We start from the raw sequence: 20173 nt of genomic DNA on the forward strand, positions 1-20173 counted from the left end.
CCACCATCTTGCAGGCTGATGTAATTTCATTTAAAACATAATTCTTTCTTCTTTTTATGTTCTAACCCCACGCCAGAACAACAAGTGTTCTTCTGAATTAAAAACTGACTTTTTGTTTTGGTTTCAAATATTTTTTACGCTCAACAACCTATCTGACTACAACCATAAAAATTCGAGCTTACATAAAAAAAAACTCTTAACTCTTTAGCTCCAAATTGTATTTGAGTATGTGATATGACTTTTATAATGTAAATAAATAATCAGGATTTGGTGTTTTTTTTTTTACGACAATACACACATCGCCATCTAACGCCAAAGTAAGCGTAGCTTATGTTATGGGTACTAAGATGACTGATGAATATTATTATGAATAATATACATAAATACTTAGAATATACATATAAACACCCAGACACTGAAAAACATTCTTGCTCATCACACAAACATTTTCCAGTAGTGGGAATCGAACCCACGGCCTCGGGCTCAGAAAGCAGGGTCGCTGCAAACTGCACCAATAGGCCGTCGGTTATTAGGTTAGAACAGAATTAATTCAACGGAAAAATTATTGTTATTTCATATTAAGGGGATTACTGATAAAGGGCTAGCTTGCTTACATTCAACCGTCTTGAGTACTATGGAATAATACAATTATGCTTCGCTGACTGGAAAATCTATGAATCCTAAGCTTTCCATCCATGTACTGGAACTTGTACTGTATTGAATAGAACAGTGCGTGTGTGCGATTCTGAGTATGTTTCTGTTGAGCTCCGCTGAGCGTAGTAATTCAAGTGCATGTGCCGGAAACATTGAATGGTAGGATAGGATAGAAATGGTAAATTTGAAGCGGAATACATTTGCTATGCCTGACTTATTCAATGCCATTTCGGGATTACTGGTGAGATGTACGTAACGTTGATAATTCCTTGAACTAATAGGTTGACTGAACTTGATACAAAACGCTTGGAACGCGGCCGCCGCGTGAAAAATTAAGGGCGTCGGCTACTTGAAAGACTCGGCAGGTAACATTCACCCACAGTGTTTATTGATGCTTTGGGATTTAGAGATAAGTAGTAACGCATGAATTCAGATGAGTTGATATTTTGAATTTTTCATTGTTTATTATTGTAATTAACGTAATACGAATTTTGATAAGTAGTTAAGTATGAACTAAATTACAAATATGCTTAGAAGCAGTGTAAGTCCTAGTTACAAGATAGATTAGCGTTGTAATATTATGATACTGAAACAGCTCTTATAGATAGAATATACAAATCAGTTACTACAAATAAGACAGATTTAAAGTTTTGAAAGGGAAAAGTGTTTATAAAGTAACCTTAAGCCTTTTTGAAATAAATTAATTTTTGGAACTTGATTTAAAAAATAATTGTCTCATTAAATTTACGCCCGAATATAGTAATATTATTTCGTCGATGTTCACGTTTAACCTTATCTTAGTATTTTTAATGGGCCTTCAGCATGGTCAGTATAACAAATCTTAGGTTGGTTGGAACTTTTTAATTAAACCGTAATTTAGTTGACTAATATCGGTACTTTCGGTGCAAATCAGTAATTACAAAGGTGTCATTTTATTTTTTCAATCCTATGTATCATATAACTGTAAAAATTAATAACATCATAATAACTTGTTAATAAGAATATCTATCGCCGAGAGGATTGGTCTAGAGCCACTAGAATAAACATTTAATGACTACGTGTGCGAAGTTCTGTATTTAAAAGTTCGTTTTGTAAAAATAAGGCTCTTAGCTTTTAGAGCACGCAAATTGTTTGAAAGCAATTTTTGCATAGTTTTTGATATGGAAACGCTATATTTTTATGCTCTTAAGCTGCAATGAACAATCGAAGTAGGTCAATGCACATTTCATACATCGTTATTAATTTTTTTTTATTATGTTTTAGTTAACCTACACTTAAGAGTATGGTAGGGTTTATTTTTATTTCTAAATGAAAGAAAATATGTGACTGCAATAATTTGAACATAAGAAGTAAGAATAAACTTGCAGTGCAATGATTACAGTAGGTAACATAAAATTATTAATGCGTATCAAGGCAAGTACATACAATTTTTACTAAGTTTATTATACCAGTGATAAAAAATTAAAACATGAATTTAATAATAGATGATCCATTTGAGTACCTATTATTTAAGAAATAATATAATATTGATACCAGTACGTGTACTACAAATACCTATTTTCCGTAGCTATGTTTCTATACATACCATTGGAATCCAATGGTACGAGTATATATGGGAACAATGGATCCAATGATTAGATCCATGGCAGAGATGACTATGAAATAATTCATTTATAACAAAATTCGTTAATTTCAAGTAGGCCTAATATAAGCATTTTTTTAACGTCAAGTATGTCTGTTTGTTGTGAATCTACCACCGGTTCGGAAGGAGATTCTACCGAGAAGAAGCCAGCAAGAAACTCAGCTGTTGCTCTGTTCCAACATCATTTTACAATTTAACAATCATTGCTCTTCTTTTGTTAAGAAACGACAGGTTGCCTGGAAGCAATAATGTAGTGATATAGCCGCCAAATTGAACACGCTTTTGGTGATTCTTTTTCTTTTTTATGTACTTTTTGTGGCGTATAATAAAAGCATATTCGCCACTGCGCCAGGTAGATCGACAAGCACCGATCCAAGAAAGAAACAAACAAGATTTTTTTGCACATAAACGCCATTATTTTGTACGTATCTATCAAAAACATATTTCAGACTCGTGTATTTCTAAGCTTAGCACACTTGAGTCAACCACACACTCGCAGTATTTCGAGCACGTACAATTTCACTCAATACACATTACATATCAAACCAGCGTCAACGTTATTGCGTGGATAGAAACTTCGATAATTTGAACTTCTTTCTTTTATGTTTTGACGGCCTTCTGGCGCAGAGGTGAGTGGATTAAAGAGGAAGGTCTCAGGTTCGATGGGTTGATTCCCTGGCAGGGCCATTTCAAGGATTAATCATCTCTGAATTTTCCCTGGTCTGGCCTCGTGGGAGGCGGCGGCCGTGGTTAATGACCACTCTGCCGACATAGATGTACGACTAAGCAATTCTGCCCCGATTTCTCACGTCAACCGGACGTGGACTCTTGCCATGGTCACGGGGGCGTTCGGACTAAGCAATAATTAGTCCAAAAGTGGTGGACTTTTTAACACTCAGATTAACGTCGAACCGAGCCGAGGTCCATCTCCCGCGGACTTAACGCACATACGACCAGCGGAAGCCTAGTAATGGATACATACTAATACAAATTTTATTGTATGTAGAATTTTGTTATTATTTAGATATATTAAATACCCTTAGTAGTTATTATGAAGTATATTGTACCTTTATTTGACCTATACCACAATCAAATCATCTTACTCACATCCTAAGGTAGCTGGAAGAGATCTCTTATAGAGATAAGCTTTCCTTTGTACACTTCATGTATATTATGTTCACAATCACAATTTATGGTACATAAATAATAAATAAATAATAGAGCTCAGTTGACTTAGTTCATCTGGCACCCTTTGGATACGGAACCCTAAATTTTTTTTAAATTCACTACAAGTTAGCCATCTCCTTATTTGATCCCTCTACTAAAAAAAAGGCATTGGAACTCAATAAAATCTTTGAAACCGCATTGGACTGCCTCATCGGAGTTGACTTTATTTACTTGCAAGAAGTTATTTAAATTTCGAAAAAAATGGTAATCTTGCGCAGCAAAATCGAGGGAGTACGGTGAATGTGACATTAAAATTGAAACTACTCTAATTTGGTAGCAGTCTATTGTGCGGTGTGTTTTTCACCGTTTTCCTGAAGCAGCAGTGTAACTGTCCGGCCTGATTTAAAAAAGCTGAAGTAAACCACACCGGCACTAGTTAACCAAACGCTGATTTTTTTCTTAAACTCTATCATATATCAACCATTTAAAGTTAAGGCAGCGTTCATAAGAGAAGTTATAGTTAACCCTTTCGTCCGATTTAGTTTGTAGACCCTTTTTTTTTATTCCACGACAAGTTAGCCCTTGACTGCAATCTTACCTGGTGGTAAGTGATGATGCAGTCTAAGATGGTAGCAGGCTAACCTGCTAGGGATTATGGTAGTCATACCCCTAATCGGTTTCTACGCGACATCGCACCCGAACAGTAAATCGCTTAGCGGCACACGGCTTCGTCGCTACGGTGGTAACCAGCCACGATCAAAGCCTCCCACCAGACCAGAGATAAGCCCCAAAAACCTCACAAAGTTATCTCTTTATAATATTAAGTGTAGATTAATTCTGATTCATGTAAGAAATATATATTTTTTTATTGGACATATCTTTCACATTTGTTTTATAAATAAACTATGTAAAACTAAATGAAATCTAAAACGTCTTCGAAAGAAAAGAATTATCGAAATGGGTTATCGAGTCTACCGGTGATCCTAGACAGGGCAGTAACCTTGGCCAACGAATTAGTTTGGCCATCTAAAGGGGCAGTGCTGCCAGCATCTTAGGAACTGTGCCTCGCTGCGGCGGTTTTGAGAAATATAATTAAAATTTAAAAATTAAAACATCGCTTTTTTCAACGGAGAACGAAAACATCGTGAGGAAACCTGCATGCTAGAGACTTCTCAAAGTCAAAGTCAAAAATATCTTTATTCAAGCAGGCCCATAGGTGGCACTTTTGATGCGTACATAAGAACTACACGGTAGTGAGATGATGGCGATAACCACATTCGTAAACTTAAAACTAAAGCTACGAGGGTTCCAAACGCGTCCTGGTCTGAGAAGAAGCCCACAACAAACTTAGCCGGGATCTCTCCATAATGTTTCAAAGGCGTGTGGAGTCTACCAAGTAGGTCCAGCGTGGCCCTCACTTCTCACTGTGGGAGAAGACCTGTGCTCTGTATTGGGCCGGTAATGGGTTGATATGATGACGATGAATGTATAATGAAGCCTACTCCATTATATTTGAATTTAAATTTGATTCTTCGTGAACGATAAATCGTGCTATTTGAGTTTTGTTCAACAGAATTTCTGATTTAGTTCCAAATTGAATTTGTGAACGAATTCGATTGAGTTGATGTAGATTAAATTAATTTGATTTGGTGAGTTTTGACGAATAAACAAATGTTATTTATTTAACGAAGGTCTAAGTTTATTATAAGATATTTATGTTCGCGGCTGTAAAATTAGATCTGTGATTTATCTTAGGCAGTACGAAATTAATTTCGATCTATATACTAACTATTCACGAGTATCAGATTTATTATTAAACTATATCTGTATTTTTTTTTTAATTGTCTTATAAGCAGTCAATGATTTGAGTAGTTTTTGCGCAGATTATATACAGAGAGTTGCATACATTATTTTTGACTTCGGCAATCAAAATAAAAAAAAATCATAATTTATTTATTTCAAGAAGGCCTAAGCAGTTTTGAAACTCTACTCCTTAACCAGTGAAATCGGGACGAAAGGCTGTTGGCCAATCATTATTAATAACCAATTATTGCGTACTACAGGACACGGGTCTCCTGATAGAATGAAAAGGGTTTAAACCGTAGAACACCACGCTGGCCAAGTGTGGACTGGTGGACTTCACACGCCTTTGAGATTGAGAACATTATGGAGACTCTCGGACATGCAGGTTTCCTGACGATGTTTTTGTTCACCATTATAGCGAGTGCACGCAGGGTCCCCCTGAATACCAGCGCCGCAGCTCGCTTCGGCTTCGTGCTGAGGTAGAACCCTGTTTGTCCACATGCTTACTGTTATTATATACTTATTTTGGTATACAATTGTAAGAAATTATGAATGAATGAATGCTGGATGAATAAATCAATAAATAAATATACTACGACAAAACACACATCGCCACCTAGCCCAAAGTAAGCGTAGCTTGTGTTGTGGGTACTAAGATGGCTGATGAATATTTTTATGAATAATATACATAAATACTTAGAATATATATATAAACACCCAGACACTGAAAAACATTCATGCTCATCACACAAACATTTTCCACTTGTGGGAATCGAACCCACGGCCTTGCACTCAGAAAGCAGGGTCGCTGCAAACTACGCCAATCGGCCGTCAAATGAATGAATATACTTTTTTGCACACCACAAAAAGTACATAAAAAAAGTAAAGTATAACAAAACATCGTATACAATTTGGCGGCCTTATAGCTTCATAGCGATTTCTTCCAGGCAACCAATTGCGAAGATAAAAAAGTACAGAAAATAGATAGGTTGTGCATATAGACATATACTCATAAAATATATGTCATTACATAAGTAAATATATATAATATATATAAAACAATATTTATAACTAAAGACAAATAAATAAATAAGTAACCAATATAAGTATAATATATAAAAATGATATTTACCAAAACTAATAAAAATAAAAAATATGAAACAATAAATAAATTTATAACAATTATGTTGGTAAATTTAAAATTTCTTTCTTTCTTTCATTATAATTTCGGTGATAGTGAAAAATGCATAGGACATGCAGAAGGGTTTATATGATGGCCGCATGGCCAATATTACATTACGTTACGTGGTTCAGTCAACGCGTGTGAATATAATAGGAATAAAAATCTAGCATCCCAGCGAATAGTTTTGGTATAGTATTGAAAAGCATTCCATTGTGATTTATCGGTACTAAATTTTAATACTTGATGTCAATAGTCTATTGAAAATATCCGGACCGGTTTGGTTAGGTCGCGAACAGAAATTTTAATCACGGCCCACAATGGCTATCATTTTGGTACGATAGTTTTACAAAAAGGATCCTTTATGTGCCACTGGCGATAGATTCCCGGATTTGTGGGCGAATATTATTCCGGGAATCCTCAAGAATGAATTTAATTTAAGTAATTACTATTCCGCTTTGCCGGTAAGCCAATAGACGGAGGTTGTTTTTATAGAATGCTTAAACTAATATTTAGTGTACCCCACGAAATCTTATCCTATTCGTGTACTTGTTGAAATGTGATTCCTAAGTTGATAGTGAAAAACTTTTGTTCCACAACTTTTTCAGAGGTCGATACTTTTATGGCTATACAAATAAACGAGGCATATCGTTGGAATCGCTATGCAGTAGGTATTTTATTTTAGCAACTCGCCATCCACTCGGGTAGTACATCATTATCAACCCATAACCGGCCCACTTCAGGGCACGGGTCTCCACCACGAAAGAGAAGGGTTTAGCTGTAGTCTACCGTACTGGCAAGAACGGATTAGTAGACGACACACTTCACATCATTCTTTTAAACTTCGCCTGGTAATACCTACAATACATTCAAATCATGAAACGTTCCATTTATTAGAATTAAAGAATGAAATAACTAAACTTTGCAAGAAATAAATGATATGACATCAATAAGTTAAGACTGCACTGTTACATGAACACACACACACACACACTTCCAGTATGTTTAGTTTTATTGATTCCATAGGTGCGTGCCGGGGTCAAACTCAGTCCCACGATAGTACCTAAAGCTGTCACCCACTAGGCTATCTCCACTTTATCTCGAATCGTACCGGCACAAAAATATTGAAAAGTTTGTTTTATGACACATAAAATAAAGCTAGCTCACTACTACAATTTCAGCCTAATCGGTATTCAGTCGACATTGTGTGAGAACGCCATAAAGCTGCCAGTTAGATTATTTATTAAACATTCTCTAATAATAACGTCAATAATATATAAGACTGAATACGAGAGTGAATTATGTGCTGTGTCAAAACCATCACACACTCAGTCGGTGCTTAATACAGTGATATGCGAGAACGTAAACTATGACTAACACGAAACTCATCTGCATGTAAATGTGGGACGTCATATCTACACTATGCGACCCCGTTTCGAGCTGCTATTGGAGTGCTCTTGCAGCCAACCAATTATGGAAAAGAGGTATCATTTTCGTATGTTATATATGCGGGCAGAAAATGAGATGTGAAAAGTATATTCTGTATGCTTTATTAAAATGTACTGATTATTTATGTACCCTTTTGTTATGTGCTTTAGTTACAAAAATATTATTTTATGCATCTAGGCTTTTTACAATATAAAATATTCTTTGCCTCACGAGGACGGTCTGTTATAGACACAAAACTCGCGTGAAAAGCGTACAATAAAAAGAACGAGAGAATTAAAAAGTAATAAATTACACCATATAGGTTCGTCTGGTTGCCACAGATAACATCGTTTTTTTTTTCTTATTTATCACGTAAAACAAATTAGAGGTATACAGTACATAGGTTTTAAAAAAAGATAATAATTCATTGAAACTTAATTGAAAAATTCGCTATGCAAAGCTTTGTAAAACGGTGCCTATTTTATGACCTGTGATTAAAATTTTTAGTCCGATACCGACCAAAGTATTCCGGTTATTTCCAATACTCTATTGGCATGAGGTATTAAAATTGAGTGTGGATAAAGTCACAAAAGAATTCCTCTTAACTACTAGCCACTTTAATGAAGAATTCATATTCGGTGATAATGTAAAACATGGTGTCACCGATAGCGCTCTGTGTAGGGCATGCACGGAGTCGGTGGAAACCCTAAAGCACTTGATGCTAGAGTTGCAGAACAACGCCCAACGCCAGTGGGGATCCAAGGTTAACCTTAGATCAGTTCCCGGAAGATTAACTGGGGATCTAAGGTTGACCTTGGATCCCCAGTTACTCTCCCGGAATTCCATGGAAACCTGAGCGGCCTGCTAAGCTTCTGGATCGAGTTAAGCTGGCTGGAGTAAGCACAGGTTATGTTGTAGAGTAATTAGTTTTCTATCGAAAATGAACCATTTTTAGGCTGTGTAAAGGGTTGCCAAAAAAAATTATACTTTCTGTTATGAAATTTTTCGAAATTTAAAGATTGACGTGTGATATGCAGTCTTAAGTACGAGTGTTCTAGGCTCTGATTTTAATTATTTTATAGTGTTAGTTATTTCGAGCTATCTGAAACTTAGAGTTCTAGACTGTGGGATGTAAAGGGTTGCTTAAAAAAAATATACTTTCTGTTATGTAATATCTTCGATGTTAAAATATTGACGTTTGATATGCAGTCTAAAGTACGAGAGTTCTAGGCTCTGATTTTAAATATGTTATAGTGTTGGTAGTGATATATTTGAAACTAAAGAGTTCTGGGCTATGAGATGTAAAGGGATGCTAAAAAAAATACAACTCATGGACTGGTGGACTACTGCCACTGGTGGGCCAGTATTGGGTGGATATGATGATGTTGATGTGTTCTTTTCATGAAGTGCTAAGTCTGTTAACTTATGCATAAAATTAACGAGACTTTAGTAATATCAAAGTAATAAACACAATTTATATGTGCAATATTCTGACAAGAAGAATTGCAAGCACCCGAGTCGCATTGTCGTGACATTTTGTAATTTATGAAAGAGAATCGGATCACTGGCTGTATGAATAAAATATTGGAAAAGTTGTATCATTGTTTCGTCGCAACAAGCCAAAAATGTTATTGAAATTTCATATTTTTTCATCCAGAATCCATTGAAGTATTTAAGGTATTGATGGCGAATATGCAGGTTGATAATAATTGCTTATACTTTTTTTTGATGTATGTAGACCAATCGATTGTATTGAAATCTATTAGACTTTTATGATTTATACTCTGTTATTATAAATATTTTAAAACCTCGACTCTTTGCTATATCCTGATGTTCTTCACAAAACTTGCACTGATTGCGCAGTATTAGGATTTCTGTCATCTGTTGCTATTTATTTATTTAGTTACTACAGATCACTAGGCTAAACAAAAAATTAAAAAAGATAATTATAAAACGAATCCTTAAACATAAATAGAACAACCAATATGTATGTCCGAAGATCTTCATCAAGTCTACTTATTTCTTATAACATTTTCTTGTATGCCTTTGGTTGCCTGGAAGAGATCGCTATTTAGCGATAAGGCCGCCAAATTGTACGTTCTACCTTATTGTGCTGTTGTATTTGTATCTCTGTAAAATTTCTCTGTGGTCTACAATAAAAGTGTATTCATTCAAGTCTAAGTCAAATATACAAGATGCAATCCGCAAAAATTTAGTTCTTTGATGTATTTCATAAAGCTTTGTAAATCCGTTGTATAGCTCATACACATTAGAAAGAAGCTTGATTCTAGTTTACCTGCTTAGGAAAGTTTGAATTTCGTAATATAATGCGATCTCGTTTCAGTAAATATAAGTAACTTGCATGATTTTTGTCCCTCAAAATTAGCTACAAGCCGCTCATAAAAGGCTTAACATAAAATGTTGTCACATTTATGAGGACTTTAGTACTGAATAAAAAATGTTAGAAATTGTCTGGGTTAAACTTTAGCATACGACTCAACTAACAATGCGATTTCGATTCTTCCTGTAACAATTACTATTCTTTGTGATAGGAGCTAACACTTATTGATATCAAATTATCTTTCAATTTTCCAAATACGGGCACCAATCCATTTACTGACTTGGGTCAAGGTTGCTTACCCAGCGCTATCGACTAATATGTAGTGCTGCTGTTATGCCACACATTATTGTCATTTATAATTATAGAGAATTAAAAGCATATTAAATAGAAAAAACTTAACGTTTAGTATTTGATTTAGTTAGGTGTAGTCTGTATAGCAGTACGCTGTGTCCCGTATTAACGCGGACGAAGCCGCAAGGCACAACTTGTTTAATATAAAAGCAATTACAAAAAAAAATAGTGTAATGTCGTATGGGATCTTGTTATGGGGCAGAGCTGCTGATATAGAAACTATAATTATAATACAGAAAAGAGCTGAGCGATCGATATATAAACTTAGATCACGCGAATCCCTTCGTACCAAATTTAAAGAAATAGGTATACTTACAGTAGCCTCGCAATATATTTATAATAATATTATCTTTATTAAACAAAACATAAGTAATTATAAACAAAAAGTCGACTAACTAGAAACGGACATAAATTAGTGATATCTGCATATCGTCTCAGAAAAGTACAGAAATCCTTTGTGGGGATGGGTATATGCTTTTATAACATGATACCGAAGGTAATATTAGATCTACCTTTACCTAAGTTTAAACAATATATTAAAACACATTTAATAAATCGTGGTTACTACACGATTGATGAATTCCTAAACGACAAGGCTGCTTGGAAGCAGGCCACTCCGCTGATGTTGGAAAAGAGCAATCTGCTGAGTTTCTTGCCGGCTCTTCTCAGTGGAATCTGCCTTCCGAACCGGTGGTAGAGTCACTACAAACAGACTTGACGTTTCATAAGTGCTTATTAATTAGGCCTACTTGAAATAAATTAATTTTGAATTTGAATTTTGAATTGAAATAAAATATACGGACTTTATGTTCATAAAACATATGACAGTCAAAGTCACTAGGCATATTTAAAAATTCTGTTAGGGCTCATTTTCTCGCTCAATAAAGACGACTATTATTTATTTATGTACTCCAACTAATATTTAAGTATTTATGGTATGTTATAAGTATGCCTTTTTTATATTTATCAATAGTATTGTTGTAATTATGTAGTCTGGTTTATGTATTAGAATGTAGTTATTCGTATTTATATGTTGTAAACAGTGTACCCCACCTTTTCGTTTTTTTTATCTAGGTTTCCTAATCCTAAGGTTTCCTGGCAGAGATCGCTAATAAGCGATAAGGCCGCCTTTTGTATCCTACTACATTCTTTAAGTGTTTTCCCTTTTTTGTTGTTTTTCTAAATGATGTGGTGTTCAAATAAAGAGTAAAAATAAAATTAAAAAATAAAAATTATAAACAATACGTATTCAAAATATTGAAGATTTAATTTTAAAATAAGCTTTCAAATAATAGCTAGTGAATAAATTTACGCTGCAATACAGTAGTGGTGTTGAACATCAAGATTTAGTCGCCGGTATTTACTGAGTTTATCTCGAATGCTGCACTCTTTTGTAAAATTTGTCGTGCATTTTGAATAAAGTAAAACGAGGTTAGCGTATATGCAAATGGAAATTAGAAGTCAGTTCTGTGAAAATTTTCATTTCGTATTCTGGTAAATACTTTTTGGTCTTCTTGCTAAAATTAACAAACCCGGCTTTTGATAAGATTTAAAATTACAACGTCGGTTCAATTTTTCTTGTAAATTTTGTATGGTATAATTATTATACTTCATGTTTTTTATGTTTATATATTTGGTTAAAAATGTTGACTTACCATAATATCACCTACTCTCAAAGTCACATCTTTAATACCAAATGTTACTCGTGCAATTGAAATGTAAACTAATAATGATTGTAAAATCACAAACTGAATTTAATATAAGAACGAATGGCTCTTCGCTACCAATATTCAAGATGGCAGGAATCAAGTACAACAACGTACATTAATTAAACTTATTTATTCTAAGATAATCTAAGGACATTATTTATTTGATTGGGCGTGATTGCCATCGAGCCACTCTTCAAATCTAAAACCTGAATACCAGAGGTCATTCATTGACTGATTGCTGAAACTCTCAGGAAGAGACCGAAGTTCGTATTCAATCGATACGCAAGACTCACAAACGTCACGTGGCGGTAAGTCAAATATTATTTAATATTTCTTTAAACTACTCAATAAAATAACTACAAATTAATGCAAATCAATTTTATAAAGAAGCTTAAAATATGTACAGAGAATTTCCCAGGATATATTTAAAAAAAATCTTACCCTGTACTGGCGTATATATGTTCATATACAAACAATCTTCGCTTTGATTTTTTAGCCTTGGCAACAATCGTCTTAGATATTCCAGTCTTCCCTTTGGCATTTTCTCTAAAGTAATCGTCTCGTTTGAAATATCTGGTAACCTTTGCGGACAGACTGGTCCCATTTGATCTACGGTTCTTACGTCGTCCCAGGGTGCTGGAGCTCGAGTTGGAGCAAACCTTAGAAACATAGCAATTAAAACGACCAGAAATTTCTTATAACGATGATCGAATTCGAATGAAAATATCAGCACTGTAATAATTTTAATCAATTCCTCGTAAAGCTACTTTTTATTAGTCTTTAAGTTAATGTTGTAATACAATTTTAGTTCAGTAAAACATAAAGAAAACTCTTCATACCTATTTGATCCTGTGGGTGGTGTTGCATAGGGGACTCCTAAATAAGCCTCCACAGGTTTTAAATACTTATGTTGATCCATAGGGAGTATAACACCTTGTAATTTACCGTATCTAGTACCTATAATTCTGGTCCTTAGCATCGAATTCCTACCACCACTATAACTGTTACCACTTGAATTAACACTTAGCAGCAAAACTAATAGTACTATTAAGGTAAGCTTCTCCTGAGATTCTAATTTGCATCTCCATTTCACTGTTCTACTCTGTATAACTTTCAGTAATTTTGTTATTAAATTTGATACATTTGATATCCAGTACTGCTTTATTGAGTTGCAAATGTGTAATGGCAGTTTGTAGATGGCCATTTTCTTCTTATATCACCTTTGCGGACACATTTCTTTATTCTATTGCTGTGCCGGTCGTTATCTTCATTGTATTATTACTTTCGACATCTTGTTATAAACTTTGATCTGTACTTTTACCTCCTTGTTTGAGATATCCATGGTTGTACCTATAACAAAGGAATAGTTCAAATTAGATTTGAGCTTAATTAACTAAAGTCTTGGGATTCAGTCTGTGGAAGTTTCAATATATACAAGTCAAGTCAATTTTTATTTCAAATCTTAAACTATTTGAAAAGCTGTCAGACATGTGTGATTGAAATCGATGCAATTTTATAGTTTGCACCTATCGAACAATTTATGTTGTATTCAAATACAGAAGTCAAGTACTGGGTTGTGCGTACCTCAACAGTATTATATTCGTAAAAGGTAATATAATGAGAGATTAAATCTTGAAAAACTACGAAACGAAAAGAACAAATAAATAGTTCAAATATTATCCATATATAATAAATTTAAAATGTCTGCTGAGTCAAATTGGATTAATGGTTAAACACCCCCACGAGCTTAAATTACCGTATTGAAACTTGCCTACTGATGTACTGAAGTTATACGTAGAATACTTTGCATCCCATATAACAATAAATTTGAAAATTATACTCTAAAAATCCTCATAAACATGGAGCAAGTCATAAATAATTATTAAACCTTTTCCCAACATGTTTAATTACAGGCCCCTGCAATTCCGTTACAGTGCAATACAAAATAAATAACGATCTGGTACATGATAAAAGAATTTTAGAATTTACATCCGTTCTTTGTTCCCTGTACTTAACGTGAGAATTTTAAAGAGAAAGGTTCTGAAAACCGGATACGCCATTCGGGGCTACGCGCTCGTTATTGTAAATTTATTATGATAAAAAATGTTTACCTTTTTCTGGAAATTGCGATGCTCACAGTTAAAAACTGTAAAATTTCTGTTCATTTATCTAAAGTGTACGTTTTGTTACATTGTCATCTTTTATGGTTATCATCTCGAATGACATTGTTATTGCTGACTTCTTTTCAAGAAGTTTCTCATTTTAATGTTGTTCTAAATTTTTAGTAAGAGTTAAATATAAATTGATTTCAATCTACGCCCATTTCTATGTTTATATTACTCTTATTTTTTTCTAGGTTGTGCCACAAATAACATACGTGGTCATATGTAATTTGTGGCGTTGATATTGTAATGTGTGGCGCAATGTAAATTTTTTTTTCCATTTTTCTGTGTCTTTCTTTCTATAAGTGTCTTGTCTGTAATTCAATGACCCAAGACTTCTAGCACAAAATTTCATTAAAATCCATTCAACCATGTTAACATGAAAAGAAGCGCTTATTAGTGTATAATCTAATATTTGTAGTGATCCAAAACTAGCACAGGTATTAAATAGATCGTTATGATTATTTTAATGTGAAACCCAATAGAAAAAGATACTATGATTTAAAGGTACTGGAGTGGTGACCAACCAATAGTAAACACAACCAGAAGGACTGCTTGGATAAAATTGGTTGTAGGGGAGGTTCTGGCGTAACAAGATAGACGACCTCGAAAATTGCTACAAGAGACTTTTGTACAGCAGCGGACGTATCTCGGTTGAGATTATAATTATGAAGATCCCTATAAGAAAAACGACCTGGATCCCCATCCAAATACATGACAACTACGAAAGACAACGGCAAGAAATGTTCTTAGAATTGCAAACATGCAAACATCGAGAATAGCACATATTTACTTAGATACTATTGCATGGACTTCAAACGGTAGCATACAACTTTATTCCTAAAGAAAATCCACATTATAATCCTTGTTAAGTACTGAGAACAACGATAAAAAATAATTCTCTTTTACCCATATTAAATACTTTGCCCCTTTGTATGTGTAATTTTACACGGGTCGGGAATCAAAATGAGATTCATTTTTAATTACACAGTTATGATATTTTTATGCTATTGAATCCTCTTTTTTTGCCTACTCGTATCTCGACGTTGAGAAATAAACAGCGACATAGTATTATATAAAAGAAGTAATGGCCTGTTTACACTATCCCAGTCGCTAGATTTATATACGTATTTTCAGTCTGCACTATCTAAAATAAAATCTGTATTACATCCACTTTATTGATCGAAATAATCACTTTCTGATTAACAAAACTATAGAATTGACTTAGTTTAAAATCTACTTGCATTAAGTTATATTTTTCTTTAATCGTTGTTTGTGCACTAGTTACTTTTGTATTATATAATATATACAAGTACTTTACACCGATATGCACAGTTATTGTCTAGATGAATTTTGCCAGCAGCAATATTTTCGATCATTTTAAGATAGATATGTGATTTTTTTTCTTCCACGTTCTTTTTTTAACATGAGTGATTAAAGAAGTGTGTGGAAGTATAACAACCGACTACCGCAGTAAACAGCGACGCTGTTCTAGGTCCAAGGCTGTGGGTTCTATTCCCGACTAGAAAAATTGTGTGTGATGAACACAAATGTTTTTCAGTGTCTGGATGTTTATTTCTATATTATAAGTTTATGAATATGATCCATAATAATATTCATCCATCAGCTAAGTGCTCATAACACAAGCTACGCTTACTTTGGAGCTAGATGGGAATGCGTGTGTTATCGTAGAATATATTATTATTATTAGTGACAGAAATCGGCCTCCCTCCTCCTCCCATCCATCCATGACGCAATAATTTTTCATAGTTGTTTAGTAGTAACTAAATTTTTATTATTGTATAAATGTCTTCTACTCTGTTCAACTTTATTGATAACGAGGCTCACTCTGGAAGATTTAAGTATTAAAAAGGGGCTGAAAAAACATAATTTAATCATTAGCAAGCTCGTTCTCGAACTAAATTATGGTTAGTTTGGTTACCAATTAGATTTCGTCTGAGAGTCCCGGTAATCTAAGCCGTTAAACTTAGAAGCATCACTTCAAAAAAATAACTACTAGAGTTATGTAAACTGGTGATTATGATATTAATATTCTCTTATTGTACCTCGAAACCGCGTTCGCGAAAATTTAATACGCTACTTTTTACAAATCTACAATTTTACAAAAGGATTTGATTGCTTTAATGTAAATTTTATTAAAGTTGTTTCTTTTGACAAAGGTACGCGATTTTTTATCACAACCAAATAATTAATTCAGTAAGTAATGAATAGTAATTATTTTGTGTGTTTATGTTTGATGATGGTGATAAAGTAAAACAATTATTCTGATAATTGTGTTTAAAGGTTTTAAGGTATTTCAATCTTTTTTCATTGATAACAAACTGAAACTGACTCTTTCGCGACTTCGTTTGCGTACCTACAATTTCTGCTATGTATAAAATTTGTGGCATACAAATGTACCGCGCTGCATCGTCCGCCGGTTGCCCGTCTATATGCCTTAAGAGTCGTAGATTGAGGTACGAGTCTGGAGCTTCCCTCAAAAATTTCAAAAGAAAGTCAGAGAAATTCTTATAAATCGGTAAAAATGTATTTTACTGATTTAATGTTTAATATAATTTTTCATCGATAGATAAAAGAAAGATTAACGACTATTATACAAACTTCCCCAATTTAACGTTTATCGCTACGCTATAATGGACCGACAAAAGCTTTAGTTTTTAAATCTTAAATACCTTACCAATGCACGGGGAAGAACATAAACTATTTAATGATACTGGACTGATATGACTGACTGAACTGATATGCATTTCTCTGCTGAATAATCTGTACCGAGCAATTTTTGGCTAACCACGGGAATCCAACTCTAAAACTCGTTTTCCGTAGCCACACGTATAAACGATTGGGCCATAAAGACCTACCAACAATTTCAAGCTCCACCATCAACATATCGATCCATTACCAGCCCACTACAGGGCAAGGGTCTCCCTCCACAATGAGAAGGGGTTAAGGCCGTATTCCATCACGCTGGCCCAGTGCGGGTTGGTGGACTCCAGACACCTTTTGAGAACATTATGGAGAATTCGCATAAAAGTTTCCTCACGATGTTTTTTTCTTTCACCATTGTTGCTAGTGATATTTTAATTACTTAAAACGCACATAACTTGAGACTAGAGGTGCGTGCTGGGATTCCAAATCGGTCCCCCGAAAGTGAAGTCCTGCCCACTGGGCTGTCGTCGTTTTCAAGCTTATTTTTATTAATCTCCGTACATATTATTTTAAGGACCGCCATCCCTGCCTGACCCCATTTGCTCGATTCCCTTTTTTGTACATCGTTGTGTAGACAAAAAAGAATTTATAAGCAAAAACTCGTTTCAAATGCGTTTGATTTGATCCCTTTAAATCCTCATCAGCGTGGCTACAAAGTAATGGGTGTATTGATTTATCGAGGACGCTCGCGAGGAATATCAAACGAGCTATTTGTCATAATATATCAGACGTTTCTGGTTCTCTGGGTAGAGATGGCTCAGTTTATGGCAAACATCGATATTGATATCGATTCGGTATAGCCAACATACCATCGGTATATCACAATATACCGATGCGTTTTAACTGAGCTTAGGAAATAAAAGAAGAAGCGAAACACAAAGAAGAGGAAGTAAAATAGTAAAGGTTATTTTTGCTTATTATTTATCTCAATCTATCTTTTTATTGTATTATTGCACCACCAATCTGCACTGGGTCACCGTGGTGGACTACGGCCATAAAACCCTTCTCATTGTGGGAGAGTGTGAGGAGACCCGTGCAATTTAGTGGGCCGGTTATTATGAAATGCCATATTAATATTACCGGCCCATAAGATTATATTATTGTATAGTTTATATTTTTAACATAATAGTTATTTCATAATAATAATATTCTGTGTATATAATACAATGTATCAATATTGCGGTTCATACAAAAGTTAAAACGACATTACTTCTATAAATAAATATAAATATTGATCAACCCTATTTACACGGATCTGGGTGTTAGTAACTTCCGGTTTTTCTCGTCATTAAATAAACGATCGATTCTGTTAGAACGACACTGTGTTTGAGTAACATAATAAACTAAAGTTCAGCTCATTTTTCTTTAGCAAGGTTGGTCGTGCGTACTGAATGAATTCATAGTTTAATACACTTTGATGACTTGCCAAAGTCTGGGTTTTCTCAGCCCCTTGAGTAAGTTGTTAGTTTAACAACCTTAACGGTAGAGTTACGATAAAATCCTTTGCATTGATGTCAACTTGACACCAACTCCACTCAAATTAGAGAATAGAAAAGTGAGTTTAATACCGTGCGCCTCAGGGTCAGTTATTATAAACGCTGTGGATAAGGTCAGTGACGACTAGACCACGAGTTGTCCACTCATTTTACACACATTTGTTAAGCATTAAGTACCTACATCCCGCTTACAGCTAGTTTTTATTCCACTATAAGACAGCCCTTGACTGCCATCTCACCTGATTGGAAGTGATGATGCAGTCTAAGGTAGTAATACCCCTAATTGGTTTCCACGCGACATCGCACCGGGACGCTTAGCGGGACGTCTTTGTCGGTAGGGTGGTAACTAGCCACGGCCAAAGCCTCCCACCAGACGAGAGTCAACGTTAGTGATGGAGTTATAGTTGATGTTGAGCTGACTATTTGACGACTCTTTGTCCTCGACGACTGGTATATCAGGGATAGGAATCGTTAGTTCGAGTTGAACAGACGTTAAAACGGTGTTGGAACGGGTTCGAGTCGATAAATTGGTGAAGGTTCTTAGAAACAAATTTTTACGGAACTGTCGGTCGAACGGACGGTTGGTCATCATATAAATAATCTATATATATAAAAGAGAAAGTGTGTGGGTATGTTCCGTATAAGCTCCGAAACGGCTGGACCGATTTCAATGAAACTTACAGGGAATCTCCGAATTGACCTGGCGAGTAATCCTGTAACTGTTTGGTGACGATCGGAGCACTCCAATTTCTGAACTGTCAAACTGTCAAATACAGCTTTTATTTACTATGATGATACCCTATTGTTGGGTGTACATGGGTGTAGATAATGATCTTCACCCGCTGAAATAAATGATTTAATATATTATGAGACTTAAATTAAAAATTTAATGATCTAAGTTTATTGTCTAAATAAAATAAAGCAAAATCTAGCCCGGCGAAGCGGGCTGGGTACGCTAGTAATATATATAAGAAACGAATAATTATAATTTATTCACTTTTTCTAAAGTCATCACTTTATGTCTGAGCATAGGCCGCCTCTCTCATAAGAGCATAACCAACTAATGTAAACTATTATTACATGATTTATTCCTTGCTGGTTTAGAATTCTTTTTCATATTTTTCATTAGACAAAATACCCAAATCGTTATGTAGACTTACTTTTTATAATGTTATCTTCTATATACTGTTACGTCTGGCAGATCACGTAACGCGAAAACCTGACCATTTGATAAACACTAAAGGGGTAATAACATCTCACTGGGTGTAGGCATTAGCGCAAACGACGCTCCAGATCAGGCGCTGACATATTAAACTGTTTGAAAGATGAGATTTAAATCGAAGTCAGCTTGCGTCGGATGATTGGAAATCAATTATGGGCGATGCCGCATCTCCGTGAGGCGATGGATCTTATTCAAACGTCAATTTGAATCCCATTTATATTGAGACAGCTCTGAATGATTTGTCTTTGGTAATTATTCATGACAAATTGCGTATGCCTGTAAATAGGACGA

At 34.7% G+C, this 20173-nt stretch overlaps 1 protein-coding gene across 1 annotated transcript in view; it reads right to left on the minus strand.

The window, feature by feature from the left end:
* The window catches only part of LOC120623421 (neuroligin-4, Y-linked-like), a 51855-nt gene extending 38252 nt beyond the window's left edge, over positions 1-13603 (minus strand). Inside the window, exons 1-2 of the mRNA XM_039889446.1 lie at positions 13115-13603; positions 12717-12934 (exon numbers count right to left, since the gene is read on the minus strand). Coding sequence (XP_039745380.1) covers positions 12717-12934; positions 13115-13479 — 583 coding nt within the window. The 5' untranslated portion in view covers positions 13480-13603. The remainder of the gene's footprint in view (positions 1-12716; positions 12935-13114) is intronic.
* Between the last annotated feature and the right edge of the window lie 6570 nt (positions 13604-20173).

Source organism: Pararge aegeria, chromosome 4 (assembly GCF_905163445.1).
Source record: "Pararge aegeria chromosome 4, ilParAegt1.1, whole genome shotgun sequence".
In the NCBI taxonomy this organism is placed as follows: domain Eukaryota; kingdom Metazoa; phylum Arthropoda; class Insecta; order Lepidoptera; family Nymphalidae; genus Pararge; species Pararge aegeria.